The following is a 27,079-nucleotide window of genomic DNA, read 5'->3' as shown; positions in this document are numbered from 1 at the left end:
CCTGTAGTGTCATAGGACAGAGAGCGTGGTTTTAAAGAACAAAGTAGCTGGTCTTTTTTTATTTCTTACAAACTACGCAGGCCAGTTTTGAACGGCTTGTGCTCTAAGATTCTGGAGAGGCAGTGGGAGAAGTCAGCGTTAAGGAGAGAAATGTGCAGTTTGTTGGTAAATGTTTTGCAGTTTCTCAGGAAGAGTATTTTAAGTTGTAGTATAGTCTGTCAGCATGTTCTCATTTGCAGGCAGGAAGTGTTGTAACTTGCTTGTAGCACTGCAATTGTAAGAGGAATGCTGGATTTCCAGATTAACTTTTTGGGCGTGGGACTGGGAGAAGGTGCCATTAGTCCTGGGTCTAAGCAAGGAAGGTCTGCACCTCTCTCGGAACAGGAGGAAAGGTAAGAACGTCTTATTCTGTGAGGCAGTAATAGAACTTCAGCGTATATTTACTACACTGGCTGATAGCCCAGGATGCTGCTGGTTTGTGTATGAATTTGTGCATGCTCTTGAGAGAGGCTTTTTTTGTAGTCTTGTGTCTGTGCCAGCATGTCGCAGCTTCGGATTCTGTCCCCTAATATGCAAAGTGTGTAGCTTTAGCTGAAGCAAATCCGATCCTAGCGAACGTACTTTCTGAATTCATCTGTGCTCCCGATCAGATGTCACCGTACATTTGCTGTGGCTCCTTTTTGTGTAGAGTGTTGTGATGTAAATATAATTCAGTGTTCATTAGTTGCTTTCAGTAGAAAGTGAAGTGACATGACTCTTTAAAAACGAGACGCCCTCCCCCCAAGCGCTTAACCACGTTTAAGCATTTAAATGGCTTTCCACAATGCTTCAACTCTAGATTGACTCAAGCTTTCATTCCTCTGTAATTTACTGAAAGGTACTAAAGGTTTAGTGCTGGTAGCTCTGTGTATCTACTCCTGTGCATGCAGGATATAAGCATAAAGAACAGTTCTCAAGGGAACATCTGGGAATACTACTGGTTCTGGAATATGAATGCTCTTTTTCAGAGGATTACAGCAAACCAGAATCTGTACCCTCTGATCATCAGTTCAAATTCTTTGCTGGCGTGATATGAAACTATGCTTCACTGAATGGAAGGCATCTGAAAAAACTTAAACAAATAATAGTCCTGTAGCACCTTAGAGACAAAATGTAGTTGGTAAATGAAAGGCATCTGCCATTGTAGGTTAGGGTGTTTTGATGTCTAAGGCGGAAACACTCATATTCCATAAGAAGTTTCATGGTGAAAAGTAGCCCTCTGACTTATTTGAAAGCCATAGTACACTAGTTGTAAATACTTACATAGAAGCTGTCATTTGTGAAAATGGCAAAATTAGTCATGGTAACTGAAAACGTCTACTCAGCACTAGATTGAAGTGGCTTATTGTTTGTGACAAACTTTAAAAAGTAGGTACCTAAAAATATTTGTCCTGCAGGAAAAAGTTATCCTTGGTTGGTTCACTTAATAGAAAGCACAAGCCATCTTCCAAGGCTGCCTATCAAACAAAATCTTGAACGGCTTCTTCACATATTAATTGCACACAAGTCAATACCGCTTAGACTGTCCTGAGTTTGATCTCCCTGGTAGCTGAAGTTCAGGAAATTCAGACTAGAACTAAGGTGCAGCTTTACTGGTCAGGGGAACGAACTCCTGGACAAGTTATCTTCAGATGTGGTGTATTCTCTGTGAAACAATGAACTGTAGAGCAAATCCTTGAGGCACCCAGTCAGGTGCTATGGATTTGATGCAGCATACACTGGGTGACACAGTCTGTTGTCTGGTTTTTGTATAGCGGGTTAGACTGGGTCATAATGAATTTTAGCAATAGAAGGAACCATTCACTTCTGGTGCGTATCACAAGGGTTCATAGTTGCATCTCTTCTCTCTGAGCTGTGACGGTGAAGGATGTTCAATCGTGGTTATCTGGCTAATCCTGTAGTCCAGTGATTCCCAACCTTTTTCCCATGGAGGAACCCCTAAAATAATTTTTCATATCCCGAGGAACCCCTACCTATGAAAACGTTTGCTTGGCCAGAAAAAGTTGACAGCAGGGAGAGCAATTCAATTCCTGCTAAATTATTGTCAAGAAAATGTATTTGCAAAGAGCTGTTACAATGTAAGCTGATATATATGACAAAATTTATGTATTTATTTATTTATTCCATGATTTCTCGCGGAACCCCAGAGTTCCGTGGAACCCTGGTTGGGAAACACTGGTCTAGTCGATACAATTGACACGATTAGTCAATAAGGACCTCTCTGCGCAGCCGCAGTGGGGGGAGCTCCAAAACCTAGCTTAAGCCAGGTCTGAGCAGTCCTGGCTCGTGCAGGCTCCGGATGCCACCTGCGCTTCGGCTCTACGTTTTAAATGGAGTAAGAGCCGCCGGGCAGAAGCACAGCGTCCCAGACCGGCGCGAGCCAGGACTGCTCGGTCCCGGCTCATGCCGAGTCCAGCAGCCCCTCTTCACAGCCAGCCTGGGCTGCAGCCCCTGTTTGTGGGGGGTGCCCAGCTCTCCGTTGGGACCCCCGTGGGCAGGGGCTGCTGCTGGAGCAGCCTCCCCTGTCACCCCACGCTGCCTCTGATAGCTGGCAGGAGGCACCGTGGAGACAGTGCTGGGGGGAGCCCAGCCTGCCTTGGGGGTGCTGTCCAGGAGACACTTAGGTAAGCACCTCCCAGCCAGAGCCTGCCTCTGGCACCCCAGCTCCCTCCCCCAGATCACCGTCCAAACCCTCTGCACCCCTTGCCCCAGGTGACAACTCCCTCCCAGGCCTTGTACCCCTTCCTGCACCCCTCCCCCCAGGGTTGCCAAATGGTTCAACAAAAATACCGGACACACTTGACATAACATCACAATCTACGTCACATCTTATTTAGAAAACACCCGCCAGTTCTCTTTTCTCTTTTCTCTTTTCTCAACTTGTTTCCCGAACAGAAAGCTCAAATACTGGATTGTCCGGTTCAAAACCGGACACTGGCAACCCTACCTCCTCCAGGCCAGAATCCTCTCCTGCACCCAAACACTCTCCCAGACCCTGCACCCCAATCCTCTGACCCAGGTCACAACCCCTCCTTCACCCAAACTCCCTGTCAGACCTCCCACTGTCTCCTGCACTCCAGTCCCTTACCCCGTGCACCTTTCTGCACCCAGCCTCCATCCACCTCCACAGACAAGTGCGGCCCTTGACCGCTTTCCAAAATCTTGGAGTACCCTCCCCCCGCCAAAAAGTATTGCCCACCCCTGCGATAGGGGGACAGTGGAATCCCTGCTGTATATGGGAAGAAAACTTAATTTCTCTACAGCAGATACAGATTTTATTTCACAAAAGCTTACAGTGTTCTGGAAGGGAAAGGCTGGCTGAGGGTTTTTTTGGTACTGGTACGTCAGTCTAAGCTTAGTATAATTGCAGATTCTGTCTCCCCCTTAATAACTTCTCTACAGTAAAGGAGCATCATTGCTTTTGCAATATTGCCCTGCCCCCACTAGTAAGAGGGTTACAAAGAAGTGCTCAGTTTTTTTTCTAGAAGACCCTCTGTAGGAAAGTCTTTAATGCAAGGAAGAAGTTATTTCCCTTTTCGTTTTCTTTAGTTCTTTCTAGTATTGAGGGGAGAGAATTTTTTCTGTTGGCTGAATGGTCTCTGTTCCCTCAAAATAAAGTTCTTGTTTTCCTCTTCTATCTACTCTATTACATTTTGATTGGCACCACTCTCTGGTAAGGAAGCTGTCAACTGGAATGCTACTTACACCCTTGAAAACACAGTACGTTCTTGGCCACGTTAATGGTCTCCTGGGTTAGCGAGTGGCTTGTTTCTAGTTGAAGAATGCATTCATTGTTTGACATTTCTCTGTTTAAAACGTATTGTTTATAATCTGCATAATGGGTACAAATCTCTGATACAGTGGCATTTTGTTCCTGGTCTCTCAACTTGAAGCCGGCTTTGGTTTGACTCTCAGACTGATAAGACCTTGTGGGGAGAGCTTTTTGTGTGTGTTGGAAAGGGTTACACCCATGGAGACAGGAGAGCAGTTGCTGCAGCTTGCTTTAATCTAACTCCCTTTTCGGTCGGGAATAGAACCGGGCCCAGTTCTGACTTGAGTAAGCTTGTTGGCAGGGCTGGCGGAAGCAGTGCCTGTATGTGAGACGCCTACAGGCTTGTGTACGTCATAGAATCATAGAACTGGAAGAGCCCTCAGGAGTCATCAAGTCCAGCCTCCTGCTCTAGGCAGGACCAATTCCAACTAAATCAACCTGGCCAGGGCTTTGTCAAACTGAGACTTAAGCACCTCTAGGGATGGAGACTCCACTACTTCCCTAGGGAACCCATCCCAGTGCTTCACCACCCTCCTAGGGAAATAGTTTTTCCTAATATCCAACCTGGACCTCTCCCACCACAACTTGAGACCATTGCTCCTTGTTCTGCCATCTGTCACTACTGAGAACAGCCTCTCTCCAGCCTCTTTGGAACCTCCCTTCAGGAAGTTGAAGGCTGCTCTCAAATCCCCCCTCACTCTTCTCTTCTGCAGACTAAACAGACCCAAGTCCCTCAGCCTCTCCTCATAAGTCATATGGTCCAGCCCCCTAATCATTTTGGTTGCCCTCTGCTGGACCCTCTCCAATGAGTCCACATCCTTTTTGTAGTGGGGGGCCCAGAACTGGACACAATACTCCAGATGTGGCCTCACCAAAGCCGAATATGATGACATCTCTGGATCTGCTGGCCATGCTCCTCTGGCAGTGTGCTTAATAGAGGGGAGACTTGTAGAGTGAGCAAGCTGCGTAGTGTGAGCCTCGCTGGCACAAATTGGAAGGTACCTAGTCCTGTGGGATCTCTCCATAGGTGAGAAGATGGTCTGAAGTTTGGATGAATAAAACAAAGAGCTCATGGGCTCAGCCGCTTGTGTTGGCAAGTGAGTGTACCCCACCTGCTGGTCACAGCCCTCTTCAGAAGATGATAGGAGTCGTAGTCCCCAGAGAGCCCGGCTCGCTACCCCGGTCTGTAGTCTAGAGACGTGTGTGTGTCGCTCTGGAGTTCACTGGCTCCGTCGCTGGTGCTGTGCTGTCCAGGAGTACGCCACAGGAGCAGTGTGTCGAGTCAAGAGTCTGATGAACTTCAGAGGCAGATTTCCTGTGTGGAGGCCAGGCCGTGCTAGGGGAAGGTTTTCGGGCAGCACCGGGGTTGGGAGCAGGAGGACAGGGCTGGGGGAGGCAGTGTCTTTCCCATCCTCTAGAATGGGGTCCCTGTATGCAAATGCTGGCAAGGTCGACCTGGGGAATTTCTGGGCAAAATGTCTGGATCCCACAATGTGCAGGACCTGATGTGCAGGGCTGGTGGCTTCTGGGAGGAGGCAGTACACTCGGACTTCTATTTCTCAAGGAGGGCGGCATTCACACCCTGACGAGGGCTGTTAAATGTCAGATAATCGAATAGTTGATTAACCTCATCAATTCGCATCGGTTACTTGATTATTCTATGGTCCCTGGGGGCGGGGCTGGTGCACTCTGGCCCCACTCCTGGGGAGCCCCCCGCCACTCTGTACTGCTGCCTCTGTATCAGAGGCAGCAGTGTAGGATTCCAGGTGGGAGCTGTTCTGTGAGGGGAACCAGTTTAAAAACCAGCTCCCCTTGTGGACCGGCTGCCCGTTGCCCCGTGCTGCTGCCTCGGATACAGAGGCAGCAGCGCGGGGTGGCAGCAGCCCCTGTCCAGGGTGAGTCTGACCCGGAACTGAGCTGGGCTGCTGGCCAGCCTGCTAAAAAATGTCTTGGCGGGGGAGAGGAGGAATGTGTGTAGTCTATAGCATTAGCCGATAAGCTTTTGCGTATCGGTTAATCGACAACACTATTACATCCCTCACCCTGACTCTTCGCGCCAGCGCTGTGTGGCTGAAAGCTGCATAGAGCAGACGTACCTTTCGTCTGAGAGCTGCCTGCTCAGAACAGCTTGCCTCCCAGACAGATGCTGGGAGGAAGGAATTACTCTCCCCACGTCACAGATGAGGAATTGAGACAGAGGGAGGATGAGACTTGCCTAAGGTACGGTAGTGAGGCTGTGCTAGAGCCTGCCCCTGCTGAATACCCGTGTCAGGTGTCATCAATTCCAGACGGACTCCTCCCTTTGACTCACCACCTCCCCCAACACCCGGAGCTGTGGGAGAGGTCTTAAAAGGAGCACCTGCTCCTTGCAGCATGTGACGCAGTTAGTTGGGTTTTCATCGTTGAGGGGAATCGGTCCCCCTGTAATCCAGGTGTAAAGGAAACGGATTTCGTAGGTTTTGTTTTTCAAAGGGTCCGTGCGTGAAGGCTGGCGTGGCTGCGTGGCTCCAGTACAGATGTTAGCTAAACCATAGTGCTTTGGAAATAGTTGGCAAGCCGGTCTCCTGAGATTGAGTTACAGCAGGATTTTAACTGCATACTGTACAGCGTCTGAATGCTTCAGATATAAATGAGGTTTCTGGACTGTCGTCCCACCACTGGAGAGATTAGGTTTGTTTAAAGTTCACAAATGGAAATCTGACCCTTTTCTGCTCCATCTCTCCAGTTATTACATGCCAGCAGCTCCCTTCCTTTTAAGGTAGCAATATTCCCCCTCTGTGACCACGTCCAGGGTACTTGGCACATTAGCCCTTTTTGAATTGCTCCCCACTGTAGGCATTATCTCAGCGTGCCTGTCTGCAGTACAGGCTATGCCAGTAGAGTGTATATTGCTCAAGGGTTTACGGAGCCTCCCTCCACGATGTAAATCACGCTGATGGAAGTGCGGCCTGTGGGCCTGGTTTTATGATGCCCTCAGGAGAGAACATCTTCACCATACAAGCTCGCTGCTGTAGCGCTACTAGAGCAGCCTCGCCGGAATTTACCTGAGCTGCATGGCTCCAGCATCCGCTCCTGCTTGGCTTGGCGGCAGCGCAAGGCTGTAACAATGTCGCTTTGCTTCTGTCTCCCTGCTTGCCTGCCTCTTCCGCTTTTGTCCAGATGGATTTCTGTCCCACTGTTAGATGTGTCCTGGGTCCTGCTAAAGAGCATAAGAACGGTCACAGTGGGTCAGACCCAAGGTCCATCTAGCGCAGTGTCCTGTCTTCTGATAGTGGCCAGTGCCAGGTGCCCCAGTAGGAATGATTAGAACAGGGAATTGTTCAAGTGATCTATCCTCTGTTATCCATTCCTAGCTCCGGAGAGAGGCAAGGGATACCTTTCCTGCCTATCTTGGCTAATTGTTATTGATGGACCCATCTTCCAGGAATTTATCTGGTTCTTTTTTGAGCCTTGTTAAAGTCCTGGTCTTCACAACATCCTCTGGCAAGGAGTTCCACAAGTTGACTATGTGTTGCATGAAGAAATACTTATTTTTGTTTGTTTTTTAATCTGCTACCTATTAATTTCATTTGGTGACCTCTAGTTTTTGTGTTACGGGAACAAGTAAATTCCGTTTCCTTCTGTACTGTCTCCACACCAGTCATGATTGTATAGACCGCTAGCATATCCTCCCTTAGTTTCTTTTGTAAGCTGAAAAGTTCCAGCTTTCTTAATCTCTCCCAGTAAGAAGACTGTGCCTGTTCTGTATAGTGGCATTCTGCCGTGTCTCTGCCACCAGCGTTGGAAAATCATCTGCGTAAAAATCGAAGGGAGCTTTTACAGCAGGGCTGAATCGCTGGGGGCTCGGCTGGCAATCTGGAGCTGGCTGTCCCAGAATATTTTTGCCTTTGAGGATTCCGACTTACAGTGCTTCACCCTCTGCTTTCCTTCTGGGCAGGGCCAGAGCCGTGGCAATGAGTTAATGCTGGGACTAGGGATGTACACGACTAGTCAACTCGTCGACTGCCTGATAAGCATAAGCTCCAGTAGTTGCTTCCCCCTCCCCCTTGCTGCCTCTATCAGAGAGAGGCAGCAACGGGGCTGCTGGTGTGTGTATGCAGGAGCTGGTGCTGGGGGGAGTTGGCTTAAAAGCCCGCGGCTCTTGTCTATTTCAAAGGGAGCAGCACGAGCTGAGACCTTAATGGGGACCCAAGCCCACGGGAGAGGCGCAGCGGGATAGTGAGCACCCCCCGTATCGACCACGGAAATTCCATCGACTTCTCGATGAGTTGATTCATCGACATTTGACATCCCTAGCTGGAACACTTCTCTCTGTAGCCAGGCTCTTTTTTTCAACAACTAGAGCTTGCCCTTCGGTGCAGCCTCCTTTCTGCGTGCCCTGTGATCTCCCGCCAGAGTGTCTGTCCTTCTCCTTGTGCATGAAGTGAGGGGACTGCTGCCCTTCCTGTATAGCATGTTGGAAGTAGGGTCGCTGCTCTCCGTCTCTGAGACCAGATCAATAGCAGCTGGGAAGCTACCGATTGCACGCAGCAGGCGAGCCTGGCTTCCCTGCCGCTGAAACCGGTGCAGCCAGGCTGTGCAAGGACCGTGGCTGCGTTCCCCGTAGTAACCAGGCTTTTAACAGGAGGCTCATTGATGGCTCAGTAGCTCAGGTTGGGATTTCCTGCCAACATGCTAAATGGCTCGGTGCCTCGTGGCTCGAGTTTCAGTCTCCAGCGCTGGACCCAGGCGTGCCGATTGTGTAACCGATGGGGATAGCTGCCTTTGTCAGACTTGCTAGGCCAGAGGAATCTTTGGGTACCAGGAATTGTCTGAGCAGTTCTTGCAGTAAGTGCTGGCAAGTCTGCTCCTGGCCTGGGGTTTTCTCCCGGCTGGTGTGGAGAAGCCAACGCCGCTTCTCAGTCAGCTCCGCAAGGTGAGGGTTCTCAGTTCACCAAATCAGCTTTTTGTTTCTCTCCTGCATTGAAGTGTGAGTGTGGGGAGTCTCCAGGAACATCTGGAAAAGCCTGTTTGGTTCTCCCGCCCAGGAGAGCTGGAGGGGGAGGGGAGCTGCACATTCCTCTTTGTGGTCTGCCCCCATCCCTTGCTTTGGAAGGAGCAGCAGTGCCTCCGCTCCAGCGCTGCAAGACTCCGTCCCGGAAGCTATCGGAGGCAAAGCAAGTTCCGGTAGAAACATCCCAGCAGGAGAGCTATTTCCATAATCCCCAGCCGCTGGGGGAAGAGTGTCTGCGCAGTGCGCATCCTGCCGCGCGCCGGCCCGCAAGGACACGTCTCCAGATCCTGCCTGGATCGGCTGCCAGCCCCCAATTCCAAACTGGATTGCAGCTCCTCTGATGGATTCCGCAGATCCCCCACGTTGGAAGCTAGCGCCGCAGTGACAGGAGCAAAACAGCTTCTAGTCTGCGCTCCGAGGAGCCCAGCGGCAGGGCGTGTGTCTCGGCGTTCTGGGTGTTAGCTAGCGTGTGACTGAGTAGTCGTGTAACCACGTGAAATCTTAGCGCTTACACGGCTAGTCGATAGTCCCCAGGGGCAGGGCCGGCAGCCAGCGTGCGCCCATCCCGCTCCCGAGGAGCCCGCTGCTGTCTCCGAAACAGAGGCAGCAGTATGGGGTCGCAGCAGCCCCTGTGCATGGGGGGGGCAGGGTGCAAGCTCCCCCCCCCCCCCCCCCCCGCGGACAGGAGCTGCTGATAGAGGCAGCAGTGTGCAGTGTGCAGGGCACTGCAGAGCTGGATGGGGGGGCACCAAGTTTTAAGCCTGCTCCTCCCAGTTCCTGGTTGTCCCCCCCCCCCCCCCCCGGCCTCTGTAGGAAGCAATAGGGATGTAGGTGAGTCCACAGAAGCTGATGCTTTCAATCCAGCTCCCTGCGTGTACTGGCTCCAGCCTACCCCCCCTCAGCCCCCGCCCTGCTGCTTCTCTGCCAGATTTCAGTGCCTACCACTCCGCTCGTTGGAGGAAGTGGGTTTTGCCCACCAAAGCTCAGGACACCATCTGCTTGTGTCTCTACCGTGCTGCAGGACCACTCGCTTTTTAAGCTTTTTTTGGTCTTCTGTGGTTTGCCAGCTGCCCCGTGGCAGGATTAATGGAGGAAGTGGCATTTGTCAGCATGCTCCCATTAGGCGACCTTACTGGATTTGGTGCTCCCGGGCCGTGTGGCCCGTTCCGCTCTGACCCGGGCCCCCGTCAGGGGATGTCTACGCTGTCGCAGGAGCCCTGTGGCACGGTGTGACGTGGCATGGCCACAGCAGGCCTGGCTGGGCTGGGGCGTGGGGCTACCCACCCGGGCTGTGAAACCCTAGGAGGCGATGGGTCGCAGACGTGGGCTCCAGTCCAAACGGGAACGTCTGCGCTGGCAGTCCGAGCCCAGGGAGTGCGGGCAACTGAGCTGGCTCCCAGACCGGTGCTGGGAGTTTTTATTGCAGGTGAGGCACACCTGTGGGGAGCTCTGAGAGGGCCTGCGTGTCGGGGGCTGAAGAGCCCGCAGCTCAGCCTAAACAAATCCAAGGGCCTTTATTTCCGCGGTGAGAGACCTGCCTAGGCCCAGGAGGAAGGAAAATGGGGAGTGGTTGAAGGAGGGAGGCAATTAGGACAGAGTCCCGTAAACCAAGTTCAAACTGGCATTGACTCTGAGTAACCGCGAGCCACTGCAGAAACAGGGAGTGCTGGGTCACCAACAGGCTCGACAAAGCGCGGCGAAATCCACTCGCCAGCACCGCACCGCGCATGCGCCAGACCCGCACTGCACATGTGCGCACCGCCAGTGAACGGGGCGACCGGCTGAAATCGACTTGCCACGGGTGAGTCGATAAATGGATTTGTCGAGCCCTGGTTGCAAACAATTACAAAAGGTGGAATTCCATGCAGAGGCGGCTCAGCATCGTTAGAAGACCCTTCAAATGGTCCTGTGCCACGGAGGGGCAGAACGTTGGAGTCCTCTCTGGCCTTGGAACCCGTAATGCAGGGCTACTCGGCTTTGGGAGCTCACAGGCCATGATGATACGCACAGCACACACCAAGGGCTGTAACTTAAGCGTGGTTGCATATACTTGCAAATAGATATGCAAATAGATTCTTTCACACTGACGGGCATGAGTACAAAGATTAAGCCTTAAGCCGTGGCACCGGACCCAAACGTGGCCAGTGGGAGCCAGTCAGCCCCTCTCAGGCTCTGCCCACAAGGCTAAGCAGCCAGCATGCCCCACAATGCCCCGGCGCTCACGGCACCTCCTCCCTGGGGGCTAGACACACCGACACCCTGCACCCGCCTGTTCCGCTTGCATCTTTCAGTGCTCACCCTGCCTGGGAGACGCCTCGCCGCTGTGGGGCGTGTTCCCAGGGGAGGCCACGTTCCAAGGATCCCGCCCGTGGGCTGGGTGTTGACCCCGCGTAAACCCGAACCGCACTGCGGGCTGCAAACAAACGGGCCGCAGGTTGAGTAGTCCTGCTGTATTGAGTGCTATGTTAGTCCCTTCCTTAACGGGCTGGGGGCAACCAGGACCGCCTGCATTAGCCACGGGATGCTCGCACTAGCTAGGTGTTGCAAGGATTATATCTGTATTGGTTTGACTGAGCAGAAGTGCACGCTCACTGACAGACACTCCTATTGCCGTTGCTCGCCATCTTACGGGGCGGAGTAAGAGCAGTGCTGTTTGAACGTAGAGTTGGATTGACCAATAGTTACTTGCTATATTTTGACATGTCCTGCTGACAGTTTGTGTGTTAATGGTTTTAAAGCTTTAACTCTCTTGAATCTTCTTAAATAACTAACGGGTCTGCCTAGAACTCCCTGCAGCCCTGGCCATTTAAATAGATAATCACAGAAGAAAACACTGAAATAAGACGACTGATGTTGTCCATCAGTTATTTAAAAAGTAATAGCAATCTATATTCTGCTAAGCCTGCTTCTAACGCTTGCACTTATACACTCTAAATATGGTTTTGTTAGTCTCTGAGGTGCGACACAACAACTCGTTTTTAAAGTTACAGACTAACACTGCTACCCCTTGCAGACTTGCTGCTTCAGTTAGTGCTGGTAGAAACCATCTGAAATTAGGGTAACTCTAATCGAATCTTGCGGACCAGCGCTTTGGCCAGTTGCCTGCAGGGTCAGGAAGGAGCATCTCTCCTTGATGCACAGTTGGGTACATGTATTCTGATTTTCTCACCTTCCTCTGCAGCATCGGAAGTTGGCCACAGAGAGAGATGGGCTGGTGGGGTGGGCCGGCATGCTGAGGCACTAAGGAAAATCCTCACGTGCTCCAGGGAATACTAAGTGGAGTCTTGCAGGGATCAGCAATACCTGCCTCGCTGATAGATAACGACGCGGAGAGCACACTTAGTTTGAAGAGGATCCCAAGCTGGGAGGGGCTGCAAGTGCTCTGGAGGACAGGGTCAGAATTCAGAAGGCTCTGGACAGGCTGGAGCAATGGTCTGAGGCAACTAGGATGGGATTCAGTAAGGACAAACGCAAAGAGCTCCACTTCGGAAGGAGCAATCCGGGTCACACCTGCGAAATGGGGAATGGGAGGGAGCACAGGCTGTCTGAAGCCAGGTGGGTCTGACTAGAGTCAACCTGCGTCTGGCTGAGGGCTGATGTGGCGCCAGCTACCTAGGTGAGGAGCTCTCGCCTCTCTGCAGAGCCGTGCTCTGAGGGGCGGTTCACCGGTGCAGCAAGCGGAAACCCGGGAAGTGTTTCAATAGCTCTTCAACCCCAGCCGGGTGTCCCACAGCTGTTAATGCAAATCCTGGGGGGCTTTTGACCCTGACACCATTGCAGCCAGGCCTGCGTGGCTAATGCCACAGCTGCCTGGCTCTGCGCTCTGCTGAGACGTTGCAAGCTGTCTGTCTGACAGAGTTCTGACCCAGTGCTCATCCGGGGAGTCAGCTGGGCTGGAGCAGAAACTGGACAGGAACTAAAAGCCATTCTTCTTGGCAGCCAATGACCAGAGTTGTATGGGGCAGCAGAGGCGGTATTGGTCTGCCAGCTGCTCATTTGTATTCTGTTGCCTCTGCGCGGCTGTGCAGAGAAAGGCAAACGGTCTCCAGCCTCAGGCGGGGCGTGTGCGTGGGCAGGAGTCGTTCTGCCGACGTGTGCCAGGTCGGGACGATGGTGCTCAATGCCGTAGGTGAGGCTTCAGTAACCAAGCCCTGTGCTTTTCCATTCACAGATCCTGAAGCTGCTCTGCACACAAGTCTTCATCCGCTTCTGCGCAGCCCTGACGGCGCTTTGATCCCCACAGAAGTGTAGCGGAGTAGGTGGGACGAGGTTGGTACCTGGGGACAGAGACGGCTGAAGTGTGTGTGGGGGGGGCAGGTCAGGGAGGGTACTGGGGGTGGGGAGGGTGGAGTGCCCCACTGAACAGGCCTGTGGACTGGGATTCCGAGGAGCTTGGTTTTAGTCCCACCTGAGCTGGGTTGTATCTCTACGTCTGTGACTGGCCATGGGCCAGTAGGTAGGGTGCCACCGTGCCTCAGTTTCCCCGACGTTAACATGGGGACGAGGCCCCGCTGGTAACCTGCCCGGGGGATGAAAAGCGCTGCGCAGAAGTTAGATGTTGGTTCTACTTGGCTTGGCCGTCTCTCGTAAGGGGGTTCTGGCTGCCTCGTGCCGACTGCGTGTGTGCAGCGCTCAAGCGCTCTGCTGGGCCGGATTAGCCCCGGCGAGCAGGGGGCCCGGCTTTGCACCTCCGGCTGGGAGGAAGGGTGGCAGCACTGTGCCTTCCCCATGCCATGCCACGGTCCTCTCTCTGGCGTGCGCTTGCCCCCGGGGCAGCGCAGACACCGCTCCAAGCAGGGCGTCTGGAGCAGATAGACGGCCACGCCCAAACTCCTCCTCCAGCCTCCCTCCGTTCGGGGTCCAAAGGGCCGGCCTGCCAGTGGTCAGTCGCGTCCCCACTGGGCAAGTCGCCATCTTGGCTTGTGCTGTGCGTGGTCTTTAGCTGGCTCGGTGGGATGTGTCCCGGGAAATAGCGCATCCCTTCTTTGTGCTGACCCCATTTCTCTCCCCCCACACCCCCGCTGAGGGGGTGAGCTCCAGGGGAGTCCATTCCAGTGGATGGCTGCTTGAGAGAGAGCCCGCTGTATTGCACAGGGCCAGAGGGATGAACGCTAGCGTGGGGGGGTGTGGGTGTGGGTGTGTGTGTGTGTGTGTGTGTGTGTAGACACACGCCAAACAAACTGCCCATCAAATGATTTCTAAAAACTACTGAAAGGAGCTGGGTGCAACCTGACTGGACTGCGCCGGGCTAGTCTCACATTGCAATCCGGACAGGAACTGGGACTTGACAAGGCAGCTCAGGGTGGATGTAGCACTGGGAGCGTAGCTTTCAAAAGCGATCTGTTGTTGTTGGACCCCTCCTCGCCTCGGAGCCACCCGGAGCATGACAGCGGTACAAACGATCGTGGCTTTAGCCGAGGAGTTAGTCATCACTGCTGTAACAAGACCAAGTCTTAGTAGCGTAATTCTTTTCTTTCGCTCAAATTTCCCTCCCGTTCCCCGTCCAGTACCTAACCATGCCCTCTGCTGCTTGCGTATTCCTGCTTGTCAGAACACGTATGAAGTAGGGATGTTAAATATCGTTAAGTGAATAGTCGAGTAACCTCGTGAATTCTTAGCGGTTAGTCGATTAGTCTATAGTCTCTGGGGGCGGGGCCAGCAGCAGTGCAGGGTGCCAGGCGGGAGCTGGTCCACGAGGGGAGCCAGTTTAAAAACCAGCTCCTCTTGTGCCGATAGAGGTAGCAGCCCCTGTCTGGGGGGGGCGGGGTGGTCTGAGCTCCTGGACCTGGTGCGAACTGGAACTGAGCCAGGCTGCCTGCCCGCCCAGCTCTTAATACACTTAAATGCAGAGCTGCAGCGGGGGAAGATCCCAGACCCGGCGTGAGTCAGAACTGAGCCAGGCTGCTGGCCAGCCTGCTAAACAATTTATTGGTTGGGGAGGAGGGAAATTCGGGTTGTCTATAGCATTAAGCTATAAGCTTTTGCTTAGTGTAGTCGATTAGCCAATATTACAGCCCTAGTGTAAAGAACAACCTGTTTCCCAGTTTTCATGTAGTTTTCTTCCTCCCATGTTGTCAAAGGACCACAGAAATGACTGTTTGTCCTAAAAGGTCAATGACACGGTATATATCCAGTAACGCACATGCACAAAGTAAACTGACTCAGCTAAGTAGCTAACCCCTACATGCAAATCACTGTAATAATAATAGCGAAAACGTTTTCCTTCAGATTGAAGTTTTTGACGTTGTTCTTGGATACCAGCGTAGTGACATTACAAACCTCTCTCCAAGGGCTCTAAGAAATGTTAGCAGAAGCTTACAGTAGTAGAGCTATGCCGGTGGCAGGGTTTGGGGACTGAGAAGGACAGTAATTCAACGTAGGAAGTGTCATAAATCTGCAGTAACTTATAAGAGACCTTCTGTACCTGCAGAATAAGCCCTGAAGCTCTTTTGCACAATAACTCCGCACTGTATTAGTCTCGGGCAAACAGTCTTCGTGTTTGCTTCCTCGAGTTCAGAATTCCCTGTCTGCTGCAGTTCCTGTTCCTTTAACGAGTGCAGCGTGACAGGTCAAACACGCTGCTTTCTTGGCCGTGCTCGCCAGCGAATGACCTTGGAGTGGTGTTTGTTGAACTTCAGCCACATGTGCAACCAGCACATCCAGGTGTATGTTACATTGATGCTTCCGACCAACCGGAGGCCAGATCTGTTAGCCCCAGTGCAGGGGAAACGCCACCAGGCCTCCCGTTCACCCTGCGAAGCTCCTCTCCATCTGTGGGAGCGCTCTAGTAAAAGGAGTGGTTCAGTAACCATGCCCCGTCTCAACCTGACGTACACAGAGGAGAGCGCCAGTGGGCCGTGGACTAGAGGGCTTCACGCAGCTGGCAGGCATGGACCTGCCCGCTGGCGAACCCTCAGCCTTTGCTGCCTGTCTGGCTTGGCTATTGAAACTTGCTGAAGTCTGGATGACCTCTTGCCATGGCGTTCGTCCCCCACCCTGCTGTGCTCTGTCCCTCTTTCCCATAGTCCGGTTCCTGATCTCGCTGCGTGTGCCAATGAGGTTTCCAGTGTTGCCGTAGTCAAGGGCCTGTCGGCCTGTCTGCGTTGTTCGGGTTTTTACAGGAGCGTAACTAACGCTCTGCCTGCCCGTGCGCTGCAGAGAGCTGGTCACTGAACGAGTCGCTCCCCTGCAAGTCTGTTGCAGTAAGGCAACGGGGAGGTCTTTCCCAGGAGGTCCCGTCGTCCCCGCCTTGTCGCACCGTGCACGCGCTCCAGCATAGCGACACAACGCCTCAGAGCCGCAGCCCCAGGCAAGCGCGTATTCCGAGCGTGAGTCCCACCCAAGCACAGTCAGCCCGGCTCCCGGCGCCAAACGAGGCTGGGCTGGCTCTGCCGTTCCTCCTTGGCAGCCCACCACGTGTAGACTGAGCACGGGGGCTGCTCCACTCGGGGGGGGGGAGGGGAAGTGGGACACCCAGGCCTGCCCTAGGGAAGGCTGGGGATAGTAGCCGGGAGGAAGGGGGAGACTTTGGCTTGCTCTGAAGGGTGGGGATGCGTTGGCCCTGCTGTTCCCGTTCCAGGGAGGGGAGGGGCAGAGCAGAAGGGGCCCGGTGGGTCTCCGCTGCCCTTGAACACAGCTGGTCTGGGTCAGCGGACGTCCGCTCACGGGCGTCAGGCGACCAGGCTGTTGGATTGCTGTGCAGATGTTCCAGGGGCTCTAGGCGCTTCCCCTCTTGGGTACTGGAGCTCAGGCCCAAGCCTAACCTCGGCCGAACAGCCTGGCGCCCAAGCCAGAGGCAGCGGACCCAGGCTGGCCGCCGGGTAGGCATAGACTCTGCGTGCCTCCCCCTTGTGTGCTGCGCCAACGCTGCCCGCTCTGGGCGGGACGGGCTGCAGCTCCCCGGGAGGCGCCGCTGTGCTCCGCGCTTCCGAAGTGCGCCGGGCGGTCGGAACAAAACGGCCGCTTCCAGCTGCTCGTCTGTGAAAGGCGCTCGGAAGCCCGGGCCCTTCTGTAGGCCCGCCCCGGCCCACGCCTTGCAGAGCCGCACTGCCGGCAGGCCTGGCGCGGGGAGAGCTAGCCCCGGGCTCGTCCCCTCCTCCTCAGCCTGCTGACTGCTCAAGACCGTGGACACTTTCGCAAAGATGAGCGACCCCCCGGGCAGCAGTTTTTGTTGTCTGCAATCGTCAGTGCCGGCGTGGGGCCCTGGTGGGATCTTTTTCTAGTTACTGACCAGCTGTTTGTTGTGCCAACACCCAGCTATTGGTAAATGAAAAACGTGGACAGGAATTGAATCCTATGCTGCCACGCTTGGATGAAGGTTGAAGAAAACGGATTTCACGGTTGTATCGGTGAAAGGAGGGCGCACAGGTTATTCTAGTTGCAGGTGACCTGAGATTTTTCATGCAGCACTGACTATGGTACGCGCCTGCAGAACGCTGAAGGGCACCGGCGGTGTGGCCACCTCTAGTAAAATGAGCAGGCGGGTAAATATTAACAAGGCTGCGCGTTCCTTTCCCTCCGTGCTCAGCAGCTGTTAATTTGTCTGCCTTCAATTACAAGACCTCCTGGGATGACACGTGTTTGGAAGCCCTGTCCCTTTCCCTGTGTGCAGAGTCTTTCCTAGCATAACTGATGGGATCAAATGCACGTGAACGTATCTGTGGTTTCATGAAATCTCCTCTTTCCCGGCAGGTATTTATTAAGCTTGTGAGATGGCCAACACCACGCAGATCTCCAAAGATGAACTGGAAGAACTGAGAGAGGCCTTTGCCAAAGTTGGTAAGTAGCTCCTGCTGCTGCTGCTGTAACAAGTGGCTTACAGAGCTGAGATCCTACCACTAGAGCCTGGCACGGGTACAAAATCGGTACCCGTATCTGCGGAAATGAGCCGCAGGCATCCCCATCCATGGGTGTGAAGGGGATAACTGGAGATTTGCAGAGCTCCACCTACCAGCATGCTTGCATCTGCACACTCGGAACCACCAAGGCAGACTGGCGGGTTTGTCCTCTCACAAGGAAGAGGTAGGCAGGCTTTTGGAACCACGTTCGTGCCTTGCCCTCGTGTCTCTTCGTGTGTAACAGCCCCATCCCTGGTGTCGTGGGCAAGGCAGGGGAACACCCTGCAAGGCCTGTTCCTCCAGCGGTCCTGTCTTAGCCAGCAAGTGCAGGGCTGCCTCTGGTCCCTTTTTGGCCAGGTTATCTCCTGACGCCAAAGGAGTTGGAATTCTCAAACGTTGGGTGACGTAGGCCTCCCACATGCTGTAGCCAACTTCTCGAGTGTTTTCTGAATCTTCTGGTGCTGGCTAAAACATGGGGGCATAACAAAAGTGGCAAGAGGCCTCCCTTGGGACCACCGGCAGGGTGCCATTTGAGATCCTTCAGCCCCTGCCAGGAGGGTCTGCCGTCTGAACACGGTCCCGCCCAGCTTGCCTGGTCCAGGATAAGGGACCCTGCGAAGCTGGAGCGCCTGATGGGCAGTGTTCCTCGTTGGCACGCTCCCTTGCCAGCATCTTTGCTCCTTCTCCCTGGCTCACACTTGCTCCATGCTTGCTAGGAGAGCGGTGGGATGGGGCCACCTTTCTGCCCTACGGGGACAAGGGAGGTATTGAGTGAGATGTGAGATTATCCAGGGCCTTTCGAATTCACGCACTGAGGGGCTGGCCACCGCGCTTGGAGAGGGCTCAGCTGAGTGGGGAGCACCCAAGTGTGGGGTTGTGCAGGCGAGCTCTTCGGTTAAAGGTTCGGTCGTGTTGGGACTCTGGTGAGTGTGGCCATAGCTGCCCTCTGCTGGATGGAGTTAGGCCTCAATGCACCTTTGTTAGGGGCTGTGTCGGTCGTTACAGCTCTAGAGCTCCATGAGCATGAATTGCGAAGATGAGCAGGTCTGAGGCCTTCGGTTCCATTTACTTTAGTAATTGAGTCTCTTTGGGAAGTGAAGCGTCAGCCAGTCCGTTGGCTGGGAAGGCCCAGTTTTACACATGCTTCAGCCTTCTTTCAAAGACGGCAGGGACCCATTTCTTCTAGTCCGGGGTGGGCAATAATTTCTGATTGGGGGTGTGGGGGCAATAATTTCTGCAAGAATTTGGTAAGTGGTCAAGGACTGCACTCTTCCATTATATTGATGAAGGAGATCCCACCCCCTCCCTAGGGAACCCATCCCAGTGCTTCTCCAGCCCCCTAGGGAAATCGTTTTTCCTAATATCCAACCCAGATCTCCCCTACTGCAACTTGAGTCCATTGCTCCCCGTTCTGAGGGGTGGGTGCATCCCGAAGGACAATCCTCTACAGTGAGTTGGCCTCTGGGAAAAGTCCCAAAGGACACCCAAAATTGTGTTTCAGGTGTGTGTGCAAGTGTGAGCTCAAAGAAACGAGCATGGATGTGGACCGATGAAAAGATCACGCTTGGCCACAGCCTTGGGAAACAAAAGCTTAACAGCGTCTCTGGAGCTAGGAGAGGAAGCAGTAGCTTAGCAAAGAAGAAACGTGCTCTCAAAAGGTAGAACCCAAAGGGTCAAAATGTCACTTTTAAATGTGACAGAGATTGTCTGGCTCAAGTGGGTGTCTTCAGCCACAGTTGCTGCTGCCGTAAAGCCAACTTTTGGGGCACGTTCACATTCTTGAGACTGAAAGCTGCCTGCTGGTTTGCTACACAATGAGTTAACTTCATTATGTGGCTTACTGTGCGCTTCTTCAACGAGTTAACGTTGTCACTTTTCAGTTACAAAACGGTGAATAATGCGTTTCTTTGACAAGATCAATTTTTGTGCATGATTGGTGAGTCTGCGTTTGAATGGAAATGGGAATTCAATTAAAAACACACACAACACACTTCAAAATTGCCAAACGTGGGCAGGATACATAAGAAACAAGGAAGGTTCTCAAAAGATGCATTTGAATTTCAAACGGGTTTACTTAGAGCTGTCTTATTCAGTCACCGTAAAGGATCTCCCGATATTAAATGCTGGTAAGGCTGTTAAGGGGGCAGGTTGTGCGGGTTTTGATTTGTACCCCTCAGTCACTTGAAATAATGAACGCTGGTGAAAAGGAGCAGTTCTGTCATAGAAGCCACTGAAGTGGGAGTGCAGATCTGCCCCGTGCACGGTCACCTCAGATCAGCCCCCTATGCAGGAGGCTGACTCCCCCCCACAATAGTGTTTTAACTCTTGTGTGACGTTGTGACGGACCCCTCCCCCCATGCTTTATGAAATGGACTCATGGACATGAATATACGTCACTCAAAGGTGGCTGGAGCGAATTATTTCATGTAACCCATCGATCTGCATGTCATGATCTGCTGGTTGGGTTTGTCTTACTCTGCTGTACGTACCGTGTGTGGAAAATTAGACACATGGAGTGGGGAATACTTTGTGGGTTTCAAACATGTGAATGAGAGACATGGAGGGTGTTACCCTCAACTGTTAAACTAGCTCTTTTGTCCTTCAGTCCGAGCAGTGGTTGGTAGGGAGGGGCCTCAATCCTTTAACAAGAATAGGAGAGGAGAGGCCGGGGTCTTTCGGCTGGGCTGCACCTGAAGGAAGGGGCCAGGGACCCAGGGTGGGGAAGAGCCCTGGGTTAGAGGGGCAGCTGGAAAAGAGGTTTTAGGGTGAGTTTAAGTTTGTCAGTGGAGAATTAGCCAAGCGGTTTTGTTTCTTTTGATTTGTAACCGACTTTGCTCTGCCTGGTCTCTCTTCTCACTACTTCAATCCTGCTGCTTCCACTTCATAAAACCAGTTTTATTTTCCATCAAACCCAGTGTAAGCCATTGTACCGCGGGGGGCAACCGGCGTCACATGCCCCCTTTCATTGCTAAAGGGGCTCACCTAACTCTTTGGGGTTCGATCCCATCTGGGGAGTGTTCTCCCTGGAGGCTGGGCCCTAAACTGCCCTCTCCTTGGACCTGAAGAGATTCAGTGTCTGTGCTGCTCCTCCGTGAGGGCAGGGACCTCAGCTCGGGGCCTTGGCTGGAGGAGACCAGGCAGTGAGGAGCCCCAGAGAGCAGGAAGGCGAGTGGCCGTGGCCGTGTCAGCATCCCCGAGGGGTCGTCTGTGACCGCCCGCCGTCATAGATGTGTGTAAGAGAGCACTCGACTGAGTCTGCCTGGTTTACAGAGGCAGGCAAAACCCGGGTGTGACCGGGACTTCCTTATGCTCTATGAAAATATGCGTTTGAATATGCATAACTAGACAATGCATTATGCAAACTCCTCATGGCACGGTGTCTTTGGGAAGCTTGTAATCTACTGACTATGGATTTCTGGTCGTGGGCCTGTACCACTGCTCTCTCGATCGAGCGCCGTCTGTCATAGAGAACATTGGAGGACTTGAGACATTTCTAGAAAATGCCAGAATGAGTGAGCATTCCAGAATGTTGTAGAAAAACGTTCTGACCCAACCGGCCTTTCTCCCACAGGCGGGGGTGGCTGCGGTGCCAAGGGGAGCTTCTGCTGCATGGGTGATTGAGGGGCGCGATTAGCCCTGAGGGGCCGCAGGCAGGTTCGGGCCCTCGGCTGGGTGGGTGAGGTGGGAGCGGGGCCACGGGAGCCCGGTGCCACTAGTGGCAGAGGTGGGCATGCAGCCGGGGGAGCGAGGGGCTGCCGAGCCATAGCCCTGGCAACGAGCGTTGAGCCAGGAGTGAGTGCGGGGCCCGGGCATGGCACTGGGGTTGCATCCCCCTGGCCTGGGTGGGGCGCACGCTTGGCGCCACAGCCACCTCAGCCTGCTGGAAAAGGCGGGACAAAGGCCTGTCCTGTAAGACCGGATCCGGGGAAAATGAGGGGGGAAGGGGAGGGGGCTATCGCCCTGAGGCCTGGCAGTTCGGGGCTGGCAGCTGCTGCTGGTGAAGATAATTCGGAGCTTGTGCCCCAGTAGATTCCTTTGATTCTCGTTCCGCTCTCTCTTCTGCAGCTTGTGTGCACAACACACTGAGCCGGCTTGTTCAACAATGGAAGTGCCTGGAGCCATCTGAAATGTTTTGGTGTCATGGGGTTTTTTGTTGTCTAAAGTACAGGGGCATTTCTGCCTCAGGAGGTATGACTGGTTTTCTGGGAATCTTCAGCTTCTTTAGCAAGGGGGAAGGTATGTGAAACGTAACACTCTCCTCACAAGCAAGTTCTTTTCTCACCATGGAGAGTCCCGCTAAGATCCTTGGACATGGTTGACCGTGTGTGTGTGTGTCGGAGGGGGAGGAATTCCATGGAATAAGAGATAAGTCACCTCATACTGTGGGGGAGGAAGGGGGTTGATCTTCATTAGCATCCTGCAAATGAAGTGAAATTACATGGTGTGTGCGTGTCAGAACTAGGGATGTAAGCAACTAATCAACTGCCTGATAAAAGCAAAAGCTTATCGGATAGATGCTGGGCTAGTCCACTAGTCATTTCCTGCCCTTGCTGCCGCTATCACAGAGAGGCAGCAAAGGGGTGGAGGAGGAGGAGGAGAAGGAGGTGCTAGAGGGAGCCGATTTAAAAGCCGTTTCCCCCCAGCTCCAGCTCCGTGGGAGGGGGCAGGGGCGCGGCGGTGGCCAGCTTTGAAATGTACAAGATTCCCTGCTGGGGCTCTTGTACGTTTCAAAGTTGGAACGTCGCGTGGAGCCCAGGGCCAATGTGGAGTCCCCTGCTGACCCCAGGCTCCATGTGGCACTTCCACTTTGAAATGCACAAGAGCCCCCACTGGGAATCCCATCGACTATTCGATTAGTTAATTAATCAAAATATACAGGGCTTGACAATTAGGGCAATCTACTCGCCCGTGGCGAGTAGATTTTAGCCTGGTGCGGTCACGCAGCACGCCAAACCACGCGGCTAGCGAGCGGGGCTCGCCATCATTGTCAAGCCCTGAAAATGTAACCTTCCTAGGCAGAACTGCTTGCGTGATCGCATCTAGCAAAGTGCTGTCCCGTTTCAGTGGAGTAGAGCTAGGGAGGATTCTTTTGCCGGCCTGCTTACAGCCCCTTCTGGCGGTGGATTACCTGCGCCAATGGGAGAGCCCCTCCCACCAGCATAGATTGTGTTGACAGTAGAGCGCTGCCAGGAGTGTGAACATTTTTAAAAGTGGGGGTGCTGAGTCCCCGTGCTGCTGTCCACCCCCGTTCCCAGCTGAGACGGGCAGCCAGGACCCTGGGAACCCGGGCACTAGGTAACCTCCTTACTCCTAGTTCCTGCATCTGCGAGCTCTACCGCAGGGCAGCTGTGCCACTGTCGCGTCTGATGGGTAGCCGATCCCTTCGATTCAGTTCTGCTGGTGGGTTGCAGATCTTGCTTGCCATGAAGAAATCAGGGAAGGAGATCTTCCGGGAAAGGTGATTAACCGGCTTGATCCAGAATTCAAAGGACTTGCAACCTGGCCAGCTTCACTGTGCAGAACTGTTGCTCCCATCTCCTCCTTTCCCATCAGACCCGTTAGCATTGCAGGGATGCCCGGAGGGCCTTCGGGAACATGTGCCATCTTCCCCGTAATTCTACAGCAGTGAGGGGCAGAGACCCTTCCTGGAGCTGCACTGCAGGCAGAGGAGCGCCAGGGGTGGTCTGGGATGTTAAAATGCAAGGGAGGTAGCTACAGCACGGACAAGGAGCCCTGCAGACACAGGAGGTGCCACTGGGAGTCGGGCGGGAGGATGGAAGCGACCGGCAGCTTTGCAGTGACAAGTGGCTGAAAGCGCAGTCTTTGACATGGCGCCCGCATTGATGCGCTTGTAATGCAATAGCGTATGGTAAGAACTCAGTGTGGGCAGCTGGAGTTCAGCACCCTGACTGGCTGCACCCAGGCTTTTACTGATGCACAGCTCGCCGCGCCTGTCCCACGTGTCACAAGTGCCGTCTCATTGTAACGACAGATTCTTTATCCTTCGGCAGTTGTGTGGGGCTTTTCCCCCTCAAGGAGATCGGCCCAAAATGAAATCTGCAGAACTTCTTTTCTCTCTCCTTGTACTTCTCTACCAGCGTTGGCCCTCCTGCTTGGAAACACCAAGGATTTCACATTTCTCATGGACTTCGCCACTTTTTTGCTTGCTTCGGCAAAGCAATAAAATAATGCTCCAAGAAGCAAACCTAAAGCAAATAAAAGGAGGATTTGAGATCCTGAAGGAGTTTGTCACGCCAAGAGCACATGCCCTTAAAAGGAAGCGTGCGGGTTACTTTCCCCTCTTGCATCCTGTTATTTAAGCTATTTTTAAGTTTTTTGTCTGGAGGAAGCTGAGCCAGAGCTGCAGTGGCTTTGATTTTTGCTTGTGGTTTTCTTGCTCCACCTGCATATGGGCAGAGCCCGATGCCATATATCATTGCAGTGACCTTTCTGGGTCCAGCCTGCTGGCATGCATGCATCTTTCAGGAGAAACAGGAAACTTTGGATGAGCTGCAGTTTCCTTTGTCAGAGTGTAATGATCACCAGCTGTAGTTTGCCTGGTAGAACGATTTCGTATTTGCCTCCACTTGTAGTCTTGGCTCTTCTGGTGCCCACGCATTTGTTCCACAACAGGCTTTCTATCTTGGGACCTTCAGCCGGTGAAGAATGAGGAGTACTTCAAGTGCTTTGCCTCACTAATAATGAGCTGAAGTCAAGACAACCTCCTGTCGTAAGTCTGGTCAAATAGCAAAGGGCATCCAGAAATGCAGCAAAGAGGCAGTGAATTTTTGGAGATGGTATATAATGACCTGGCAAAACTTGCCAGCACACAATAGAATTCTTGGAAACAAGGCTTGAATCTTTTGTGCTCTTCTAATCTTGAAAATCTCTCGTTCACAATGTCAGAACCATGCGGAGTAAGGCTCTGGAGGCGAAAATGTCCAGTGTTTCAGGCACTAGAATTTCCTGACACTAACAGGGTGTTCCTGGGTTGCACTCTGCATTCAAACTGTTTACATTCTGGGGCAGCGTATCCGTCAGACTTGAAATACCCAAATCCGCTGCTCTGTTGCCAAGGAGTTAAAACTCAAAATGCAAGCCTCTGTATTGTAAACCCTGTGCTGCACAGAATGGTGGTTTGCAGCTGAGCCAGAAGACTTATTTAAGTTGTGCATCCCAAGAGCAAAGCAGCCGGGACGCCGAGAGCCTTCTAAAATAAGTTGCAATGGCAACACTATTGTAAGCGTTTGGTTTTTAGATCAGAGCAGTAATTCTGGCAAACAGGAGATCCTGGCATGTCACTGTACAATCCCAGGCAGCCTCCCCATGAGCTGCACTAACTGGCCCGCATGGACCCTGCTGGTGCACACAGCAAGTCCCCTGGTGCACGTTCACATCGCTCCATTTCAAGCAGTCCTCGTTAAGCAGGCACTAGGGAACTGATAGCGAGCACCAGTAGGGTCCATGTGTGCCTGTTAGCGCACAGTGTGCGATGCAACCTAGCGCTTACACTCCCCTGGCTGCAGGAACAAACCTGCAGAGTTATCAGGGTGGTGGTCAGATGTGTTATAAAAACATCAGAGCTGCCAGACTGGGTCAGACCACACGTCCAGCACAGTGTCTGCACCCAGTGGCCAATGCCTGGTGCCCCAGCGGGAGAGAGCAGAGTGTAGGGACACCATTCCTACTCATCCTGGCTAATAACCAGGGCTCGCCAGCTGCGCGGTTCTGCGCTCTGCGCTGGCTCTTCCGGGTTGTAATCTACTCGCCACGAGCGAGTCGGTTACATTATTTGTTGAGCCCTGCTAATAACCATGGATGGACTTAACCTCCATGAATGTCTTTGGTGCTTTTTTTGAACCCTATTAAAGTCCTGGTCTTTGCAGAATCCTCTGGTGAGGAGTTCCACAGGTTGACTGTAAATTGCATGAAGAAAAACTTCCTTTTGTTTGTTTTAAACCTGCTACCTAGTCATCTAATCTGGGGGCCCCTAGTTCTTATACTATGGGAATAAATAAATAAATAACTTTTCCTTATTCACTTTTTCCATACCAGTTATGATTTTATAGACCTCAATCCTGTCCCCCCTCAGTCTCCTCTTTTCTAAGCTGAAAAGTCCAAGTCTTTTTAATCTCTCTTCATATGGGACCCGTTCCAAACCCCTCACCCTTTCCTGAATCTTTCCCAATACCAAGAGATGTTTTTTGAGAGGCAGGACCCTATCGGTAAGCTCAGGGCTTGTGTGTTACCCATCAGTGTGCACAAGGGCTGAGGACGTGAGACAAAGGGGAAAACTCTGAAAAGGGCCCGAATCCTATTTTCTGTGAGTGAGATGTTTAAGCTCCTCAGTCCCTCCTGTGCTGCAGGGAGAGACGTGGGCAGCGGGGAAAGGCTCTGGTGGGGGAAGCAGCAGGGAGAAGCTGAGCCGTTCCCCATTGCCTGCCCCCTCTTCCAGCCTTTCCCCATTGCAGTGAAAGGCCTCCCGCAGCCTTTCCCTCCAGCCTTCCCTCTGCCAGAGCCTTTCCTCGGCAGGCGTGGCTACTCACCGCGGTGCAGTCCCCTCGTGTGGCGTGCACGCGACACGCTGCTGTCCTTGTGAACCAGCCACTGGTGGCATCCCGGCAGCAGGAGGTCCCCTTAGGAGCAGAGGACTTGCTGCACCTCTTCCATAGGCGTGAGCTCCAGATTGCTTTTAATGCCCGCTGGCACTTCCTGCTCCCCGTTGCTGGGTGGGGATCCAAGGCAGCTGGCCAGCCGCCTTCCTGAGCTCTAGGGTAGGGGATTTTGGAAGTGAAACGTCCTCAGTACCTTCCAGCCAGCTTCCCGTTCGCCGTCTGTCTCGGGATACGTCTGGATAAACAGCTGTGCTGTCGGCAAACCGGGGCTGAGTATTTCCTTTTGAATACACGTTTGAGGGGTCAGAAGTGAACATCAGTGAGGAATAGAAATAGACATCACCCCGCTCTGCGGTCTCGGCAGAGCTCTGCGTGTAAAGCTGCAATTGCTCAGGTGTTCGCGTCCTTGGTTATTTCCGGTGTGGAGGAAGGTTGGGAGTCAGGACTTGGACAAATGTTAGCTTAAGAGTCAGCAAAACCGGCATGGGGGTGTCTGGGCTTTTTGGAGTCATTTGGCTCAACTGCAGAAAGTTCCGGGGGGTCAATATGAACCCCGACTCAAGCCTTAGCACTGATGTGCAGAGGTATTTGGGGGTGAAATTGAAGTGCTCAAGGCCGGAGCTGGACCCCTGCACAAGAGTGAATTGCCTTCTTCATGCATTGTGCATTTTCATTGGCTACTAGGCAGTGAAAGGATCTGTAGTAAGGAAGCTAGTCTGTGCAATGAGACGGTTTAATGAAAGAACCATGATTTATCTCCAGGGGAAATAGCTTGCTGATGACATCCAACTGCTGTGCTTAATAAAGCTTGCTTTGTAAGCTT

At 53.0% G+C, this 27,079-nt stretch overlaps 1 protein-coding gene across 5 annotated transcripts in view; it reads left to right on the top strand.

Annotated features, from left to right (window-relative positions):
* The window catches only part of PLS3 (plastin 3), an 81,635-nt gene that overhangs the window by 29,335 nt on the left and 25,221 nt on the right, over positions 1 to 27,079 (top strand). For 4 of the 5 annotated variants that reach the window (XM_075941179.1, XM_075941183.1, XM_075941182.1 and 1 more), the window contains exons 2-3: positions 12,976 to 13,073; positions 17,496 to 17,582. In XM_075941179.1, the coding sequence (XP_075797294.1) occupies positions 17,516 to 17,582 (67 nt within the window). In that variant the 5' untranslated portion in view covers positions 12,976 to 13,073; positions 17,496 to 17,515. Of the gene's footprint in view, positions 1 to 236; positions 393 to 12,975; positions 13,074 to 17,495; positions 17,583 to 27,079 lie in introns of those variants that run through there. The other variant, XM_075941180.1, reaches the window with a different exon arrangement.

This window comes from Pelodiscus sinensis, chromosome 13, assembly GCF_049634645.1.
Source record: "Pelodiscus sinensis isolate JC-2024 chromosome 13, ASM4963464v1, whole genome shotgun sequence".
NCBI classification, from domain to species: domain Eukaryota; kingdom Metazoa; phylum Chordata; order Testudines; family Trionychidae; genus Pelodiscus; species Pelodiscus sinensis.
This window is presented reverse-complemented; position numbering and strand designations above follow the sequence as displayed.